The sequence below is a fragment of the Agelaius tricolor genome, unplaced genomic scaffold, assembly GCF_023055355.1.
Source record: "Agelaius tricolor isolate 1412-34295 unplaced genomic scaffold, bAgeTri1.0.p SCAF_1, whole genome shotgun sequence".
Classification (NCBI taxonomy): domain Eukaryota; kingdom Metazoa; phylum Chordata; class Aves; order Passeriformes; family Icteridae; genus Agelaius; species Agelaius tricolor.
Genome location: NW_027269261.1, coordinates 111505766 through 111525895, shown reverse-complemented (window position 1 = coordinate 111525895; position 20130 = coordinate 111505766). Strand labels below are relative to the sequence as shown.

At 42.0% G+C, this 20130-nt stretch overlaps 1 protein-coding gene across 1 annotated transcript in view; it reads left to right on the top strand.

Moving 5' to 3' along the window:
• The window catches only part of PKHD1 (PKHD1 ciliary IPT domain containing fibrocystin/polyductin), a 238727-nt gene that overhangs the window by 118314 nt on the left and 100283 nt on the right, over nt 1-20130 (top strand). The window contains exons 44-48 of the mRNA XM_071447449.1: nt 991-1125; nt 4242-4377; nt 5604-5850; nt 14909-15086; nt 15732-15927. Of these exons, the coding sequence (XP_071303550.1) occupies nt 991-1125; nt 4242-4377; nt 5604-5850; nt 14909-15086; nt 15732-15927 (892 nt within the window). The remainder of the gene's footprint in view (nt 1-990; nt 1126-4241; nt 4378-5603; nt 5851-14908; nt 15087-15731; nt 15928-20130) is intronic.

Here is a 20130-nt window from a genome sequence, read left to right as displayed (position 1 = left end):
TCCTGTTTTAATGAAAGATCCAGAAATTTGATTTGTGTGAATTCTTTTTACTACAGATTCAGTGCTACTTTCACCGGCTGGTGTTCTCTGTAATCATCTAGCATCTGTCTGCCACTGCAATCATGGAATTTTAGAATGGTTTGGGTTGGAAGGGACCTTAAAATCCATCTCATTCCAACCTCCCTGCCATGGACAGGGACACCTTCCATTAGATCATGTTGCCAAATAAAACATTCTCCAAGTATATCTGAGCTGTTCATGAAGATTGCAATAGGTAGATATATTGCCTTTATAGAACTGATGGTTTCCATGGGATTATTTTTTATTCTTCTTAAAATTTTGCACTTTTTATTTATTTGTATTTGTCTAGCTTTGTTCTCCAGCTAATATGACTCACTATTAATTAATCTGATTTTCAAAAGACACACCACCCTTTATTATGTCATATTTTTTCCCATACTCACAGTTTGGAGCCTGTGATCCTGTTAATTCCTGTCTGATGACCTGAACAGTTTGTATGTGTTTCTTTGTAAGGTTTTATAGCCTCACCCATCTCTGTGACTTCCTCTGAAGGTGTCCAATTTTTCAGTGTGATTTTTCAGGCTGATGTGTTCCCTCTCTGGAAAGGCTATTTGTATGAAAAGAAGTAAAAAGGTGATTTGCAGTTTTGTTGTTGTTCTAGGTTTGTTTTCTCTGCATAACTTGTAATTTCTTTGTATGTGACTGCCCTAGAATACACAAATAACTAAGTTTGTTCTGCTTTTTTCCATGGGCTCCCTTTAGAAACAATCCTCTTTCTTTTAGGTGCCCCATTCCAGAAGTGTTCAAGGCTGGGCTGAATGGGGCTTGGAGCAACCTGGGATAGTGGAAGGTGTCAGTGCCCATGGCACAGGTTGGAATGAAATTGTCTTTAAGGCTCCTTCTAACCTAAACCATTATATTATTTGATGATGATATCTATTTTTATTATTTTATTTTCCTTTCATGTAGATTTTCAGTAGCAGGAACCTTGAACTCCAGCATTTATGGATTTCTGCTTGCAAAGATTTTGGCATTGACATTGTGGAAAGCCTGGGAAACACCTCTGTGTCTGATAGTGTTTTAAATGGACACCTTGGGCAAAAGGTAAGAACTGCAAGAAATTTCGATGTCTCTTTAAGTCTCACACCAACGTTTCAATAGGGATTTGCAGAAATTAGAAAGGAACCTAGAGAACAGCACCTGCTCCATGGCACATTGGGAAAAACTTGGATTTTAAACAGATTATAAGGGAATGCCTTCAAGTTACACCAGTAAAGGTTTAGACTGGATTTTGGGGAAAATATCTTCGCTGAAAGGCTTTCAAATGTTGGGACAGACAGCCTAGGGCAGTAGTGGAATTACTTGGAGAGTTTTAAAAACCATGTAAATGCTGGCACTTTGGGACACTGTTTAGTGTTGGCCTTGGCAGTGTTGGGTTGATGGTTGGGCTCCATGGTCTTAGAGGGCTTTTCCAACCAAAACAGTTCTACAGGTTTTTGTTTTGTTGTTTTTTTTTTCAAACATCTTTTCTTTACAGCATGGAAGTTTTTGAGATTTTTTTAAGCATATTTGAAACAAGGACTCTGATTTTTCTGTTTTCATTAGAAACTACTATAAAATTTTACACTATAAAGCATAATTCTAGATATTCTTTCTCAAAAAAATTCAAAAAGTGAAAGCAAAATCACAAACACAAAAAGCTGAAGGGTCTTAGCAAGACAAGTGCAAAATTTTTCCTACTCATATTTTTTTCCGGTATTGATATGGTCTAAGAAAAATCTTGGAATTTCACCAAACCTGACTTTTTGAGAGGCATCATAATTTTTCTTTAATCAAGCTTTTCTAACACAAATTCCTATACACCTTATACATTTAGCACCCTTTAACTATGCACAAGTGGATTTAGTTTAGTGATTTGAGAATACTGAGGGGGAACACCAGCTTTGGTTTCCTCTGCTCTCTCTCTCAGCATCATTGGTCCACCTGGAACACAGAGTGTTACTTTTTACTTGAGAATGAAAAATACTGACAAAATGTAATTTTATTTATGCAGTAAATATGTTCTTCTTCCACTATTTCTTTAGGCAGCTGGACGAAGTCCTTTGGGTGCTACCAGGTTGTTAACAGATTAATAACATGGATAACAATGGAATTTTAGTTACAACTGGCCGCAGATGCTTGTTCATGATTTTGAGGTCTTTTTTTTTCCCTGCTCAGTTTTATATTGTTGTTCATTAAATTAATTTTCTTTCTGACTGGCAGAAAAAAAAAAAAAGTATTTTAAATGAGTTTTCTTTAGAAGCTCACAGGAAGGAACCTCCTTAGCAGGTCTATTTTAAGTAGATGGTTCAGATAAAATTCTGGCTTTACTGTCCAGCCTTGTAGTGTCCCAGGGATGTCCCAGTGAATTTCTCTGACACCAAGGGGTGGATGTCTTTGTTTTTGCTTTGCAGGATCCATGGAAAGACTCCAGTGTTGTTCTTGCTGAGAGATTTAGAGGCGCTCACACTGTGCCTTGTTTCGTGCAGTACCTCGGGGGGGGGATTATCTTTGATTATCTCATGATAAGAGCCTCCTTGTCATAATTTACATCTTAATGTATGTAATTCTCCCTTTAATAATGACGTCTCTTTAATATCAATTAAAACTTTATGACATTAATTTAATGGGAACCTTGGATATTCCTCTCTGCTAGCCCTTCCACTTTTTGGAAAAAAGTGTTTTTAAAACAAAGTTGTTTTCTGGGAATATCAGGGCATTGAAAAGTTGGGGCTTTGACCCACTGAAACATTAGTGACAGGGCTAAATCCAGGATTGGCAAAAGCCAAGTGAAAGATTTTTTTTAACTTCCAAGACATTCAGAAACCCTCCTCCATATTCCCATTAAGCAGTTCTGTCTTTATGGGACCATTTAAGTGGAAGCATTTCTTCCTGGAAAATCAAGAGTTCTGAGACACACAAGGGAGAATTATTGTCTCACACTGGTCTATTTGCTATTTGTTTAAATAAAACAATTAATCTAAAAAATATAGAAAATTGGGTGGGATGGAAGAACCAGAAATGTAAGAAAAAAGCCAATAGAGACTTTCTGAGCAATTTGTTACCAGAAACAAGGGATTTCTGCTTAGCAGTGACTTGGAATAGGAGGGCCCAAGGACCAGGACTGTCAATCATGATGTTTTGGCTTCAGAATAAAACAGCTGATGGAACTACTGTGTCTCACAAAGATTAAAGATAGCACCTTCTCTTTGAAGTAATAATCTGCTTATAAGAGTCCATTACATTCTTTCTTTTCGATTGCAGGTGTTTTCACATAGGGTGGATTTTTTGATTGATTCTTTACTATGGCTTCTGAGATATATTCTACAAGTATTCACTGGCCTCAGAAACAGGATCACAGACTCCTGCCAGCCCTTCTTCCTCCAGGCTGCTCACTAACTCTAAGTATATCTTTATTTCCAGCCTGTTTCCAAGACAGTTGGGCAGAGGGTTGTACACTTCCACTCTGCTGTGGACTACAATCACCCCAAAATCCAGTTTGTTGATTGTGTTTTTCATCTCCTGTGGCTTTTGTTCTTCCTTTCTGTCTTTTTAGGTTCTAATAGACCCTGAAGTCCTCTAGAGCTTTTCAGAGAGCCTGGCTTAAGTGTGTCCCCATGCCAAATCACACAAAATCCCTTTGAATTTCAGTGCTCAGATTTTTCTTAGAACGGAAATAAGAATGGTCATCTTTGCAGAGTAGGAAAAATTCCCACTTGCTGGACAGAAAAGACAAAGAGAAATGGGGATGTAAAAATCCACTCATTGTGGCTTTTAGGTGGATTCTTTCTCCCTAGGGAACGTCCAATCATAACTACTATGCCACAACTCAAACAAAGGGCAACAAGCTGCCCTTAAAAGTGATTCCATCACCTGCTTCGAGTGGGGAATTAGATGGGTGTTGTCAGAATTTGCCAAACAATGGCTTACATCTGTCCTTTAAACTCCACAATTATGGGCAGTCACACTCTTGCATTCCCAGCTGCTGCATCTTGGATGCTCCATTTCTGGAAATGTTCATGGCCAGGTTAGACAGGACTTGAAGCGACCTGGTCTTTTGGAAGATGTCCCTGCCATGGCAGGGGGTTGGAATGAGGTGACCTTTATGGTCCTTTGCAACCCAAACCATTCTAGGACTCCATGATTCACATGGTGATGTTTCCTTCATTTCTTCATTTCAGAATAGGACCTGTATGTCTGCAGGACTAAGGACTCCCAAAAGATACCAGCTCCTCATCTCCCACACAGCTTTCAGGAACTTTGATGTGAACACTTGCACAGCGATCAGGACTTGTTCTGGCTGTTACCAAGGGCAGGGTGAGTCTGATTTATATTTATTTCCCAGAATTCCCAAATCCCTAGCTTCCCCCTGCCATTACAAGTTCATAGTTTCCACATATGACTATTGATAATTCCTCTGCACAGGCTGAGATTTTAGGTTCTCCCCAGTCTTTCTGGATATGGCTTCATCACTCAGTTGAAGCTACATACTGCATTTATTTTAAGACAAATGTGGCCTGATTTTTGCCCTGATACAGTTTTCTCAGTGGAAATGGGTTTTATACACTGCCTTGTTTCTGCATCTTTATTTTGGGAGGTAAAATTTCAAGAGTGATGATTTCTTTAAAAGCTGTGACACCACCTCACAGAATTCCACCAAACTGCTTACCAGCCTAAACCTGAGGTGAATTTGCCTAAGATAATGTGTAAACTAAGCATCCTTCTGAGCTTTGAAGAGGTACTCAAAGGCTCTTTGAAGAATGTTCCAAATGCAATTGCCTTTTATATTGTAATAAAATGTATTTATATATAGATGAAGACTGTCCTACAATAACATAGAAGAGGATTTCAGGAGATGAGATCAAAGGACAGGAGGAATAGTAAAATTTGGCTTAGTCAGGCTAAAACTGGTTTTAGGACAGTCAAATAGTAACCCATGTGTTGTAGGGCACTCCTGCCAAAGCTGACTTGTTACAGTCCATGGGGCAATGGTTTTCTGACATTTCTGTAAATATTAATGTGCTCATAAACTCTAGCCTGCATGAATATTCATCTTTTTTGTAGCTATCTATGTTTCAGTAGTGGAAAAAATCCTCCAGACTCACTTTTCAGGCTAGGCTTTATTCTGCCAGGTGCTGCACATATGCAGAAGAGTCAAGTGCATTTACACCGTGTACTCACCTCTAAAAAAAAGGCAGACAGAATCTATAAGAGTCACTTTAATTTTGGCTGTGGGGCCTCTGAATAAATGTTTGAAGTCACTGAGGAGGTGCTGGTAGGGCCAGGAGCAGCACCTGGATCAGGCACGTCTGAACCACAGTCACAGCCGGGTACTGGGCAGGTTTGGTCTGGTACAGCAATAGCTATTCCTACAACCATCTCCATTTATTTTCCTGGATCTCCCCATTTTTGTTGACCCATCAGACATTTTTCCAAAGGCAAGGTGGAATGAAGTTGGTCTCTTTTCCTCCAGAGAGTTGTCTTCAGGCCCATTACATGAGGTGACCATTTTGTTTTTTTGACGTGCTTCTTGTCACCCGCAGGTGGGTTTACAGTGACAGCTGAACATCTGAAATTCACCAATTCCCCTTTCCAAGTGTCCTTCCCCTTTCCTCACTCTGCCATCCTTGAGGACCTTGATGGCTCCACCACGGGACAGAAGGGAAGTCACATCCTGCCTTCCACAGATATCCTGGCAGCATCTTGCAAAGCCAGTGCCAACTTCAGCCAAGCTTCTGATGGCAGTGTCTGTGACAGTGACCTTGTTTTCCACCGTATGGATCTTCATTTGTAAGTAATTACTCCACCTCCCAAAATACAGTGTGGGTTTTGCTTCTATTTGTTATTCTGATATTGCTGCTGGTCTGAGCTCAGTGCCAGGACTGCTACCTCTCTGCTTGGTCCTAAACTAGGTCTAAAGCCTCAGCAGTGGCATCTCTTAATCTGCTGTGCTGTCTCCCATGGCCTGTCACTCCATGGCTGTCACTGTCATATTTCCTGGAAAAATCCCCTTGCCCAGGATTCTTCTCCTGTGAAGCTGAGAAACCTCAGGAAAAAAAAGGAAAACAATTCTTATCTCATTTGCTTATCCTGTGTTTTGCTGCTTTGGAATGTGGTTGGAGATTGTTTATCCAACATGTGAATTGTTTTTACTTAATGACCAATCATGGTCCAGCTGTGTTGGGACTCTGGAGAGAGTCACGGGTTTTTTATTATTATCTTATTAAACCTTCTGTCTATATCCTTTCTCTATTCTTTAGTATAGTTTAGTACAGTATTCTTTAATATAATATAGTAACATAAAATAATAAATTAGCCTTCTAAGAACATGGAGTCAGATTCTTCATTTCCTTCCTGCCACGGGGACCCCAGAAAATACCACACAATGCATGGCAGAAGGACAAGGATCTCCTGGAGATGCTGTGTCAGATCTGGCATTCACACTGAAGTATTTGATAGCTTGGGAAATGAAAAAGAGCTCTAATAATAATCCAGTCCTGGGGTACAGCCAGGTTGTTCCCATCAGCTTTGGTGTCTGTACAGCTCCCAGTTCTGTCCCAGTTCACTTGTCTCCCCAAGAGACAAGTGAAATGGCAGGAACTTTCCTTGCCATTTACCAGCTGGCAGCTGACGGTATCCAGTGGGGGAATGCTGTTCAGCCAAGAACTGCCAACACTTCTATCACCCAGGAAGGACACTTCCAAATTTCTGACATAATAAAAAGGGTGAAAAAGATTTTTAGAGATCTAAACATCACTCCTGCTTTTCTTCCCATGATCATCTTCCCTTCCCAGTCCCCTGCTCAGTATTTCACTCTCCTTTTGAAATAAAAATCTGAACAATTATCCATATTTTGCTGTCTCAGGTTAGTAGTACACAGGCAGAAATCCTGAAGTGCTCTGTCAGAGGGCTGTTAATTATTCATGTCTAGCTCATAATTAATGTTTGAGAAGTAGAAGGGGGAAAACCCCAACCCCTTCCCAAACAGGAAAAAAATTAATCAGCTTTTCCATTGAAGGAGAAAAGTATGAGACTTTGAGTTACCTGGAGGCTTTGCATGTGGTTACTGTATCTCGTAATGAAAGCAAAAGTCTGCAAAAATTTAAGAGCTTGGAGTCATTCATATGTAACTAAAAGAATCCTGGGTAGAAGGCAAAATAAAACTGTGCTTGGTGTCTTTCCTAAGCAGTTAACCTTGAGGTCTTGGGGAAATTAATTCCCTTTCTAGTCTCTGTTTACCTTGATGAAATGAACTGCAAGATCTTTGGGCTGATGCTGTGTGGGTGGATGGAGCTTCTCCAAATGTTGCCTGTAGAGTGATTTGGGTCCTTTTGGGTACTGCCACAATGTAATTGTTAATGATTCATTACAGTTCATGTATTTAATACACCTTGTTCCTCCTGTTATCAAAAGGTGGGTAAGGAACAGGCACAAGCAGTTCATCTGCACTGTTGCTGTTAACTCTGGAAGACTTAACCAAACCTAAATAACCAGACCTAAACTGCATGAGAATTTCCCTGGAAGTGCTCAAGACTGGGTTAGACAGGGATTGGTGCAACCTGGTCTAGTAGAAGGTGTCTCTCCCCATGGCAGGGGGTGGGAACTAAATGAGCTTTAAGGTCCCTTCCAATCTAAATAATTTCAGGATTTGATGATTAGTCATATCAATGACTTCTCAATTAAGGTTTTATTTCAAGCAAGTATTTATTTAGCTTCTTTATTATTCATCTGCATGAGCTGGGAGTCAATTTATGTCAAAGATCCTTGGCAGTCTGAGAAGAAGAAGCCAGCTGTTAGCCTGGCCTCCTGTGTACTCAGCAGAGTAACCCCAGGGACCGTGAGCGTCCTCTCTGTGCTGCTTCCAGATCCTCTCTCCTCAGCAGCTCCCAGCAGCCAAATCACTGTCATGTGAAGTTGAAATACTGTCAGAACCAGCCAAATGAGGGTGGTGAGTCAGGGAGGCTTTGTTCAGATAAATAGAGCTCCAAAAGGAACCTGGGAGAGGACCAGGATGGGGAATAAAAGAAGCTGGAGGGGATGAAGAGTAAAAGTCAATAAAATATCTACACCATGACCAGAGGATGAGGGGTTGGGAGACGGAGAATGGATGAATTTTATCCAGATGTGTTTGGGGAGTGTTTGCAATAAAAAAGGAATAGTTTAGGATTAATACAGCAAAACATGACTAGGAGCAATTGGCAGAGGTTGAGTAAAGAGAATAAAGATAGGTGAGTGACAGGAAAAAAATTCTTAACAAGTTCCTCTTGGATCCATCTCACCTCAATGAAAAGACAAAAGCACTGTTGCTTGGCTCTCTTTAGTTTCTGACAAGAAAAGAGTTAAAAATCTCTCTGGAAGAATTCTTTCTATTATCCTCTACCAGGCTATGGAATATGAGACCTGTCAGGTCTGCTGCATGAATTTTCTGTCCTCCTCAAAAAAAAAAGCATGAGACGCTTGAGATAGTGGGTTTTTCACTTATCCTGGATTTCAGGAATGGTATTCTGGCTCCAAAAATTTTGAAGGTTGAGGCAAATAATGGATTTTAAGAGGGGAAACCTAGTATGGCACCCTCTATCTCAGCAACCTCAGGATCATACCCTGACCCTGAGAGAAACTGGCAAGGATTGGACATGGCCATATTTTTAACCATTTCAGTCTCTAAAAAATCAGGGATGTTGCATCAGCACTAATCTTTAGGGAAGATCCCCTGCTTGGGAGCTGTCAGGGATAGGACTGTTTGGTGCCAGCTAAAAGACTGTCTGGAACAATTTCAATTATTTATGATACAATGTGGGCAATTGACTGTTTATCTTTGTGTTGTTTAATTTACCAGGATGCATGTGTTGTATTGACACTTTTCCCCAAAATAATCTGCGTGTTTGGGAGAAAATGAGTGTTTTGTTAGAGAAAAACTATGGAAGCTCTTTTCTGAAAAGGAGAACTACTATCTTGAACATTTTGTGACTCTCTGTCCTGAACTACTTCACTCAACAACATCCAGGGAAATGGGGATCCATTTCCAAGCTAACGCTGCTGTAACAAAACCCTTCTTCACAAAGTCCAGTTGAAAGTTAAGCTAATGTGTCATGTAAGCACACTTTAAAGAGGGGTTTTATGTCTTTTAAAAATGTAATTGGAGCTTATAAAAGTCTTTATAAATTTATATGTGAGAAAGTTATTGAGTAGTCTGAAGCACAGCTTATGCTATGGCACAGCACAGCATGGCTGCAGGCTAGAAACGGCTGCTCCAAATGCCACCGCTACCCATATTATCATGAAACTATGAATCTCTATTAATATTAAAACAAATTTTCATTAAAAAATTGTCATAACATGATTAAGTGACTTTCAAAGTTTCTTCACATTATGCATAATTTTTACAAGAGGAGAGCATTAGAATAATCTGCAGCCTGGCAGCCCCTTGCGGCGAAGGGTACTCCAAACACGCGGTGGCTGCGCCTGCCAAAAGGGAGTTTCCCTCTTGGTCCCTCTAATTTGCTTTCCTTTTCTCTCTGGGGAAGCAGTAGATTTTGCTTTGCTTTACTTGGACTTGCTCAGCACCAGTGTTGTAGTTCAAGCCTTTTATTGTCTCCCTCTTCTGCTGCAGAGCAAGAGATTACCTTTTTAGGTTTCATTCCTAAATCAGCTCTAACATCCTCTCTGTGTGATGCACTTCTGCTGCAAACCCAGCCACTGCTGATGGGTTGGTGTCCCCCTACCTCTGTGTCTTTGAATTGTGAAGAAATTTCAGGTGGTTACTCTAGTTTTGCTTTTCCTTTGATATTTACTCTCTGTGTTGCCTTCAGCTGAACATCCCCCTGCTGTGACGACCACAATTCTTCTCTAAATGTCCTCAGTCACTCTCTGGCCATGTGTCCCCCCCACTCAGGGGGCAGCTTACATGGTCACTTGTCCCCATAACCCATCCTCTGAGCTCCTGTGATGTAACATGGAAGGCAAATATTAAATTATTGACTGCTCAGTTACCAACTCCTCAGCTCAGCTTTAGAGAGTCAGCTTTTACTCTGCTGCATTTCTGGCATTTCAGACACCCCACCAAGAGAAATTTGTTTCCCAGTGGAGGACACCTTTCCATTCACCCTGCAGTCAGGGGTATGGGCAGCAAGGACAGATCCTGCACAGTGTTATGAGTACAAAAGACAAGATATTTCTTCAAGCCTTCTCCCTCAGTTTGACCATCATCTGAGGTATTTCTAAGTGCAGGGAGATAAATTTAACATTGAGGCAACATTTGCTGGGCCTAAGCTTTCTTTCCTGGCAAAGAGAAATCTGACAAGTCTGTTGGATGCTTCTTATGACCTGGATAGATCAGAGCCAGGTGCATCAGCTGGGACTCCCCGTAATAACCAACATATTGATCCTAAAATCACAGAATGGTTTGGGTTAGAAGGGACCTTAAAGATAATTTCATTCCACCCCCTGCCATGGGCAGGGACACCTTCCACTACCCCAGGTTGTTCCAAGCCCCATCCAGCCTGGCATTGGACACTTCCAGGGACTCTTCAGAGCTCTGCCTGATGTGGTAAAAGCAGAGTGAACAAGCAGTCCTCCTCTGGTGTTTGCCATGCTCACACTGCAGACCTTTGAACTGTTTGTTTACCAACCACTTTCCAGCTCAGGATTTCTGTCTGATTTTCATTTTCCTGAAAATATCAGCTTGTAAACTGTAGGATCTGGGGAAATGTTTTAAGAACATGGGGGATTTTGGAAGGCAGGGGTAGCAAACTGAAATTCTACTCTGAAGGAATCCATCTTGTCAGTCACAACCCTTTCTATTCCTGGGAAACCATCTCAATTCTTCTTTTACTTAAAATTCAGCCCATGATGGTGACTGAAGATCAGGGTCAAAGATCTGGTTATTTCCTAAAAGACTCATGCATGAAAAAAAGTCACTGCTACTAAGGATTCATAATAAAAGACAGATTTGAATAATGAGCTTGGTATCTCAACAAAGATACACACATTTACTGAAAACAGCTGAAAATTCTTAGTTCTTGGCAATTAAAATAAAGTGAACTGGTCTGGGGCCCAAGATTAAACCTGTAAAGGGTTTGATATGGTTATAATTTTGAATTAGCCTCCCTTTGGCCAACAATAAACATGGACTCTTGATATAAACATTTGGTGTCCCATTTGAAGTTCAATGCTAAATTGTTTCCTGTTTTTGAAGAGGGATAATCATAATGGATTATTACACAAACAGAAAGCATTTAGAGCTAAACAGAGTGCCTGCCTTCATACACACAGATATGGACCCTTAGGATAAATAAGTTAATGGTAAACATAAACAGGAGAGTTAATATTTGTTCTACTCCATGTTGTTGATTGGCTTAACAAATCCTTTGTGGCCCATATCTGTTGAGCAGTTCTGCACAATGCATTTGAGCTAAATTATATAACAGTTTATACAGTCACAATTGGTGAATTGTGGCTCAGACTGTAAAGCCCTATCCTGTAATCCTGCCATATTTCTAAAGCAAATTGCTCCTTAATTGAAACCTGCTTCAATATAAAAAATACAGCCTTCACAATGAGTCATCCTTTTTCCCCCCCTTACAGTTTGCAAAGGCTTCCAGCAGTTTAAAGGGAGGGTTAATTTTGCATTAAGACCATTGCCTCCTAGTTTCTTTCAAATAAAGCCAGGAGAAGTTCAGGGGAAGGCTCTCCTCTGATAATGAAGCTCTCTACGTTAATGATGCGTGCAGGCTCCCTCGGATCCTCTGAATTAGAAATACTCGTGTGTGCCAGTGCTCTTCTACTTCATCAGCATTAAAGAGAGGTAGATTGGTGGCTATTTAGGGCACAGTGAAATCACTGGCTATTTAGGGCAAATGGAAATGGTGCTAATTGTGGCTGGTAATTCCATTAGTAGGGTACTTCCATTTTGGTGCCTTTTTGGCATGGAGGTGAAAAAACAACACACTGACATCCTTTCAAGGGAGATGTATCTCAGGCTTATTGTGTCCTTGCACCAGTTAACTTGTACACTGAGCTGAGAAGCTTCTAGGTTCCCCAAATTTTTGGTTTGGTGGTGGGCAGCCTGTCGGGAGTCGGAAATGAATTTATGGGTGGCAACACCTCAAGCAACTCATGTAAAAGGCAAGGACGCAACATTCCAGGTCAAGAAAACCCTAGAGATTCCAGGCCATAAGGTATCTCCTGCTCCTTTTCCTTCCTGGGTCAGGAACATGAGCCAGGTGAGCCCAGGTGGGCAAGAGGCCAAAGGCACCTGGGCTGTCCCAGCACTGGTGTGTCCAGCAGGAGCAGGGCAGAGCCTGTCCCCTGTGCTGGCACTGCTGGGGCACCTCCAGCCATGGGGACAGCTCTGGCACCCTCATGACAAGAGGGACACTGAGGGGCTGGAGCGTGTCCAGGGAAGGGAACAGAGCTGGGGAAGGGGCTGGAGCACCAGGAGGGGCTGAGGGAGCTGGGAAAGGGGCTCAGCCTGGAGAAAAGGAGGCTCAGGGGGGATCTTGTGGCTCTGCACAACTCCTGACAGGAGGGGGCAGCCATGGGGTATGGGGGTGTTGTCAGGCTTTGCTCCTAGGGAACAAGGCACAGGACAAGAGTACCGGGTCCCAAGAGGCACCAGGAGAGGTTTAGATTGAATATTTAAAAGAATTTCCCCATGGAAAAGGAGATCAGGCATTGAAATGGGCTTTGTGGGGCAATGATGCTCATAACTCTCTAAAAACAGAGTTAAGTCTCCATGCCTGGAGGGATTTAAAACACATGTAAATGTGGCATTTTGGGACATGGTTTAGAGGTGGCCTTGGCAGTACTGGGTTAATGGTTGGACTCTATAATCTCAAAGGTCTTTTCAAACTTAAATGATTCTATGACTCTATAACTTGTCTGTTATAAGTAGACACCCAGGAAAATATGTATTTCACTTAACTGTAGCCATCTGGAACTTCACTATACAGTTTAAGATATTTATTTGGGGTCTTCTAAATATTGGTCTCCAACATAAATGGATTCACGGTTAATTCACTAGTTAGTGAATTCACATTCCCATTCACTAGCTATTGAATCTACATGCCTGGTGTGGAATTGCCACCTAACCTTCCAACAGTTCAGACTTGTATCCCAGCAGGATTGTCCCTTCCAAGCTTTCTACTCTATCTTTACTTCTCCTGGAAGTACTGGGGAGAGTCCCCCAGTAAAAGTGATTCAAGCTGTTCTCTTCAGAGCTCTCCAGCGATGAAAATTAAAATAAATAAAGAGTAAAACCATGTGAATTTATGCTGCAGGGAGGATGGGTCTGAGTCTCTGTCACTTGCTGTGACATTGGGCATCCTTGCAACTCCATAAGGCTCCTTCTGATATGCAAGAGAGTTCTGCATTATGTGTGGTGTTCTTCTGCTGATGAAATACCTGTACAGGTGCTGATAGCTGTGGCAATAATGTGCTTGTTGTCATTTACTTGCTTAATTAGCAGCCTAATATCCTGGTCCAGTTAATGCCCATAACAGGAGGTTTATTAGTGGTACAAAAGCTGTTTAAGCCTTATAAACTCCTTCCAGTTTCATTGGTCTGCCAATATCTTCTGGTTGAGTGATTCTTTGCTGATTCACACTTCGCTTTGCCACTGCTTTTTCTCAGCTAAATGTTTCTGGGTAACCAGAAAGTGATTTGACAAAGTGACAGACACTAGAATAACAACAACAAAAAAGGGAAAAAAAAGAGAAAAAAAATCCCCAAAAAACGGAGCTGATTTTAAAAGAGAAAAGAAAAATACATCTGGGATGACTGCTCTGGTGATTTTGCATCATCTCCAAAGCACTTGGGGGGAAAAAAAGCAACAAACCAACCAAAAATTGCAAATACAGGCAAATTGCAGGATGACACAAGTTTTAGCACTGTCTTGGGTTAGTAAGCCATATCCAGTCTGAGAGGTTAGATAATATGCTGAGATGTGTAGTTGCAAGGTAATGCTTCAAATATTGAGAAAAATTATTCAAGGGATGCTTAAAAGAAGGGATTTTTTAAGCTTATTGTCAGCTCAAATGCCAAAACTGAGAGGAGTCTACTGCAACCTTTAATCTAAAGGGTTTATGACTCCTCATGATATCAGTGCTAATGTTGATCTGCTCAGTAAGGGCTTTTTCTCCTGAGCAGACTGCTCAGAAATTAGGAGTGCCAAGTTCTAGTGAAAAAGGGGGTTGAGTTCTCATTTGGATGCTCATAAGAACTGCTGTACTAAAAGTTCACCCATTTTGTGAAGGATTTAATCAGTCCTGAGCAGCCCCAGCTGTGACTGCAGGCAGAGAACAGCTCTTGGAATTACACAGGACTTTTATTGAAACTTTTGACCACTCAAATGGGAGTGAATAATCACAGAATCACAGAATGGTTTGGGTTGGGAGGGACCCTAAATATCACCTCATTCCAGCCCCCTGCCATGGGCAGGGACACCTTCCACTAGACCAGGTTACTCCAAACCCCACCCAGCCTGGGCTGAGGCTAATGAGAAGACTCCACCAAATTTCATGAAGATCCTAAAAGCTGAACCTGAGGCCCTGAGTCTGGCAGAGGGAAAATATTCTGGCAATGTACAAGCTGGTACCCTGGCTGTTCCATCTGCTCTGCTCTCTTCCTCTTCCTTTACTCCTACATGCTGTGTCTCTCTTTTTCTTTCTCCTTTTACAGCAATTGGGGCAAAATATTGTTTCTTATGGCATTTATAAAGAATTACAAAAATGGAGAAACATTTTAAGAGAGATCCAGCACAGCTGCTGTAATTCAAATAAAAATAGAACTTACAGGTTGCAAAATAACAGAGTTCAATGTGAAAATGTAATTTTTTTTTCTTTTCCTGCAGAAAAGAGGCTCCAGACATTCCCTATAATTTAACTGTGACTGACAGTAAGAATAAGTCAACCACAGTCAATTATGTCCCTGATACTTTATCAAACTTGTATGGCTGGATGGTTCTTCTCTTGGATAAAGAGACTTACACGTTGACATTTGACAACCCTTTGGTCAGCAAACAGCTCCAGGTAACACGGGAAAGTTTTATAATTTCAAAATGGTATCTGGAAGAGATAACCATGCTTTCATCTCTTTGGATGAACAGAGAGAAATAAAATAGAGTTAAGTGCACTGAGAAAGTCTCTCTGTATTTATAGGCTTAGATAAGATGACTGATAAGCTCTCTCTTATCTCTTAGATAAGATCTCAGTAGTCACCTGGAGCAGGAAGGTTGTGGAATCATGGAATGGTTTGGGTTGGAAAGGACCTTAAAGCTCATCCAGTTCCAACCCCTGCCATAGGCAGGGACACCTTCCACTAGACCAGGTTGCTCTAAGCCCCATCCCACTTGGCCATGGACACTTGATGATTTTGGATATCTCAGGTGAAAGTTCAGTGTGGTGCTTAGGAACATACAGGATTTTTACTGTGTGATGATGTGTTGAAGCACAGTTTTCAGAAGACATTGATCCTCCTCACCCTTAAAAGGTGATGAGGGGAGTTGATTTTTTCTCTGCATTTACCATCACCTCCTGCTTAGTTTTGCATCTCTTTTCCTGTTTTCAACACATTTTGCCTGTGAGGAGCACCATCCTCTTTACCCCTTGATGCTGCACTCCATGGAGCTCTAATCACAGACTCAGACATGTTTCCTTTGGTTCCCTCCTCTCCAGTATTCAGTGACATTTAGCAACTTCAAGGCTGGGAATTACCTGCTGGTGGAACACAAGGATCTTCCTGCCCATCTTGAGGCTGTGGTGTCCTGTGGGACAAGGAGGGGACAACCACTCCAGCTGGTACCTTCCTATGGCCACCACAGGAGCTGTGATTGGCATCTTGACAGCAAGCTGGGGAAGTTCACCTATCTGGGTAAGTGCAGTGTGGGGGTTGCAATCTACATTTGTGATCAGGAATGGTGACAGAGCTGATGTCTCGTTAATTTAAACCCCGAATCTACTCAAGACCAGCTTTCAATGGCCTTTCAATAAGTGAGAGGTCCTTCAAAATGCTGATCAAACAGGTAAGTGCACATCGGGTCCATCCATCCCTGATCTATCTGGTGCCTGACCTAACAACAAAAGGAATGTGCCATAAATAGAGGGTGATGTGACATCAGTTGTATTTGAGTTGGCTTTTTTTTGAGTTGTAGAGGGATTAAATTCCACCAATGACCTGTGCTGTCAGCTGGTCCTACATCACAGGTATCATTAATAAAACATGGTCATCTTGATAGGCTGAGCCCACTGAAGGCAATAAGATTACTGGGAGAGAATTTTTTCTAGGGCTGGAACTTCCAAAGACATCTTAAACCTTTGTGACTTTGTACATGAGATCATGGAATGTGGTGAAATTTTTTTTATTTTAAGAAATGGACATTTTCCATAATTTCCATTCTCAAGTAAATACTTTTATAAATATCTAAGCTCTATATGTCAAAGGCAAGGTAATGATTGTTCCTTTATTAATAGCAGCAGAACTAGAAATCACAAATATATTTTGGTGTCTTTGGGAAGGTTAGCTTCTCCTTCATGACTCATACCAGGAAAGTAAAGATGATGATTTTCATGATAAAAATTATTTTTCTCTTCTGTTCCATTAAATGTAATGAAATTCCCTTGATTTTTCACTACTGAGATGGCATGCAAATGGCTTTCTCATGTAGGATACCTTTAGAACAATCATTGTGACAGTGGAGAGGAAAACAAGACTGGAATTGGGGCAGGCAATCCACGGAGCTTGGTCTGGCAACAGTGAAAATCAACCAGTGTGGACAATGACATTTATGGAGAACTGAGGAAGCCCAAAACTTAACCTCAGTCTGAGGATCACACTTTCTATGTTCACCTCTGGTCCTTAAGCAACTGCCACAGCAAAGCTTGAGTTTAACATTTTAGCTCTAAAAATGGGCTGGATGTACCCAGCCTTCAAATGATAAAAGATCCCTGTGCTTGCTAAATCCCAAACTGTACTGGTGCACTGGTCCCCACCTGGGAGTCTGCCTGCTCTAGGCCAAAGCTGTGCCAGGAATTTGGCCAGCATTATAACCACATAGATTATTGGGGTCCTGGTCTTAGGTCTGTGTCCCGGCTCTATTTAAATACAGTTCAAGTGTAGATTGGCTACTGTAAATCAAGCTGTTGTGTCTAAGCCTTACCAGAGATCAAGTCAAGTATTTACTGGAAGAAGAAAAAAGTTTTATTATTTCTGTTTACTTACAGTGTAAATTTGTTCCTTCAAATATAAAAGGTGACTGCGTTTCAGTTTGCATATCCTGATTTGCACTGTCAGAGCAGCATAGGAAAGCTGAGAGGATGGCATCTGTAGCTTGGCCTCTGCTGTTGAAAATAGAGGAGATGAGAGTCTTGGGAAGACTGGGACAAAAGTAATCTGGCTGGCATATGCCACTTTTGCATCACAGCCACTTTCTTGTCCTTCTCTTGCCTTACTTTCATCTTGATTTTTATTACACAAAGAGCTTGTTGTGGTTCCTCATTTTAAGAGAGAGAGAAACAATAATCCAAAATACACTAGGGGAAATTTATGAAAATACCTAACATGTATAATTCATGCTGTGAACATTTTCTGTGAGGACTTTTATAGGAGTGAGATCAATAATTCAGTGTTGGGTACCTAATATCTATGCTGTGGGTGTAGGGTAAAAGTTTGAAACAAAGCAGATTCCTGGCCCTGGTGTGAGATTTCTCTCCATCTCTCTGCTGTGCAGGCTGAGAGGGTGAGGATAATTAGCCAGCAGAGCAGATTCAGGGCATGTGGTCGACTTTCCATCACTCAGGGTCCTTAGAAGATGCTTGGCTGTCTTTTCAGGGAAATATGCTCCAGCTCTGCGAGAAGCTATTAGAAACCTCATGAGGCGAGACTCATGCTCCATAGGAGGTCAGAGAAAGCTGCCACAATGGTCCCTTCTGGCCTTAAAACCCCAACAGTCCAGCTACCCACCCACCCAGAGAGGACAAGGCTGGAAGGTCTGGCCTTCCTGCCATCTTCCTGCCTAAATCTGCAAGTTGGCTCTTTTAGAATTTTTTCTTTTTTAATATTTTATTTACATTTAACTATATGAAATAATTAGCCAACTAATTAATCCCGTTTACAAGCTTTGTCGGATTCTTCAGCTGTCAGTCATGCCCGAGCCCGGGGCCGGCGTTGAGCCTCAGCTCCCTCCTTCATCAGACTTGGTCTCCATGGCTACAGGCTGCATCTGCTGACACCCCACTCTCTATTTACTGCTTAATTAAGAATTTCACGCTCAGCCCTTATCTGCTGCTAAGAACAAGAACACACTGTTAAGAAACTCCAAATTTAGGCTGCTGCACAAGGAAAGCCTTTCTTGTTGTCCTGACTGCGTGGAGCCTCTTTAACTACCCTCTTGGCAACTGCGCTGCCACCCTTCAATCAAAAATCATTAAATGGGGCAGAGATAATGAGCATGTAGCATATCAAAAGGAGGATGTTTGCTCGGGCTAAGGAGGAAAAGCTGTAAGGGCCCATAAGCAGCCACCACTTCAAAGGGAGAAGGGGCTGATAAAGAGTCATTTGTTCCTGTTTGACTTATGTAAAAGGTCTGGTATGTCGCAGCCCCGTCTAGCAGACGCGGGTCCCCCCTCTGCAGGCTCGTGTGTCAGCGCTCGGGCAGCTGGGCGCAAACAGCATCAGCCCGAGCATAAAATCACTTTACTCCATGGCCACAATGGGCACTTGTAGGGGGTGGCAGGGGGACAATGGCAAGACAATTATTGCAGCTGCTCGGGAGGGCCATAATTCTTCCTGCCCAAAGTCGGCGGGCGAATTAGTCATCCTCCGACTTTTGGAAGCGCTTCGGTGGGGTTTCGACAGCTGCTGGTGTACCACCTCTTTGCAATAATTGTACATTCTGGCCGGGGTCAACTCACTTTTGACCCTCTGCTTTTGTGCCCCTCAGAAAGCCTTTTAGGGCAAACTGTGGCGAAGTGGCAGGGGTGCATTACATCCGAAAATTAACGCCGGTAAATGCGGATCAGATGCCAGCTCATTAATGGGCAGGCTCCTGGATTCACACAGCCCTTTTACTCGGGCCTGCATGGGGGAGAAAATGGGGAGAAGGGGAAGGAAAACGCCGTGACTGAGAAGATATTGTTATTCAAACGAAGCAGGCAGCCGAATGAAGCCACCTTGGCCAGAAGTCTGCTTTGGGCTCAGGCTTTCCCCATCCCCTCTTCAGTCCCGCCTGGCATCATGCAAGTGTTTGTTTATCTTTGGCAGGAGAAAAAAAAAAAGGGTCTGTCTAGCACAAAAGGCAAGAAAATAGACCTTATGGAGGGGATTAAAGGAGTTAAGTTGCACTGATGTGTGGAGTCTTGTAAATTAGGCTTGGAGGAGAATACAGGGGGTGCTGAATGGGGAGAAATAATTGTAATGGAAAATGTTTCTGTTGTATGGGCAATGATCCTATTAACAAAGATAGTCACTGCTACCTACATACATGAAACTGTTAACCAGCTTCCAAGCCACTTTAAAAATCCCCTTTTCAAACCATTTTAAAGGAATCTGCATTGAAGGACAGGTAACCCCATGTCCCTTCTGGGTTCTGGGTGACGAGGAGGATTAGGGAGCTTGAAGCATCCCATGCCAGTCATTTCTACATCACCAGTTTTGCTTTGACATGGTTCACAGCACCACCCTGATTTTCTCTGGGGCACCCTATGTGCTAAGAGAAGTGATCCTCAAAGGTCACTGTGGGCCTGCAATTGTGATGTGACTGTGAAACACTCATGGGCTGTGGCTCAACCACATTTCAGGAGAGTGAAACATATGACCAGGCTGAAGCAAAAAAACACCCCAAAACAACATTTATTATAGCAAGAGTGGTGGAAAGAAACATCCCACTTGGACATCTGGGATATTTTTTAGGAGAAATAGCCTTTGTAAATTGCAATAATAACATTATGAGCTTTTTAAGTCTGTTACAAATTTCAGCATATGGTGCCACAGCGTGGTACTGCTCCTTGGTTAAGGTCTCTGGGCAATACTGGAACTGGCTAAAAACCAGAGAGTTGTTGTTTCCTTTCTGTTCACTTT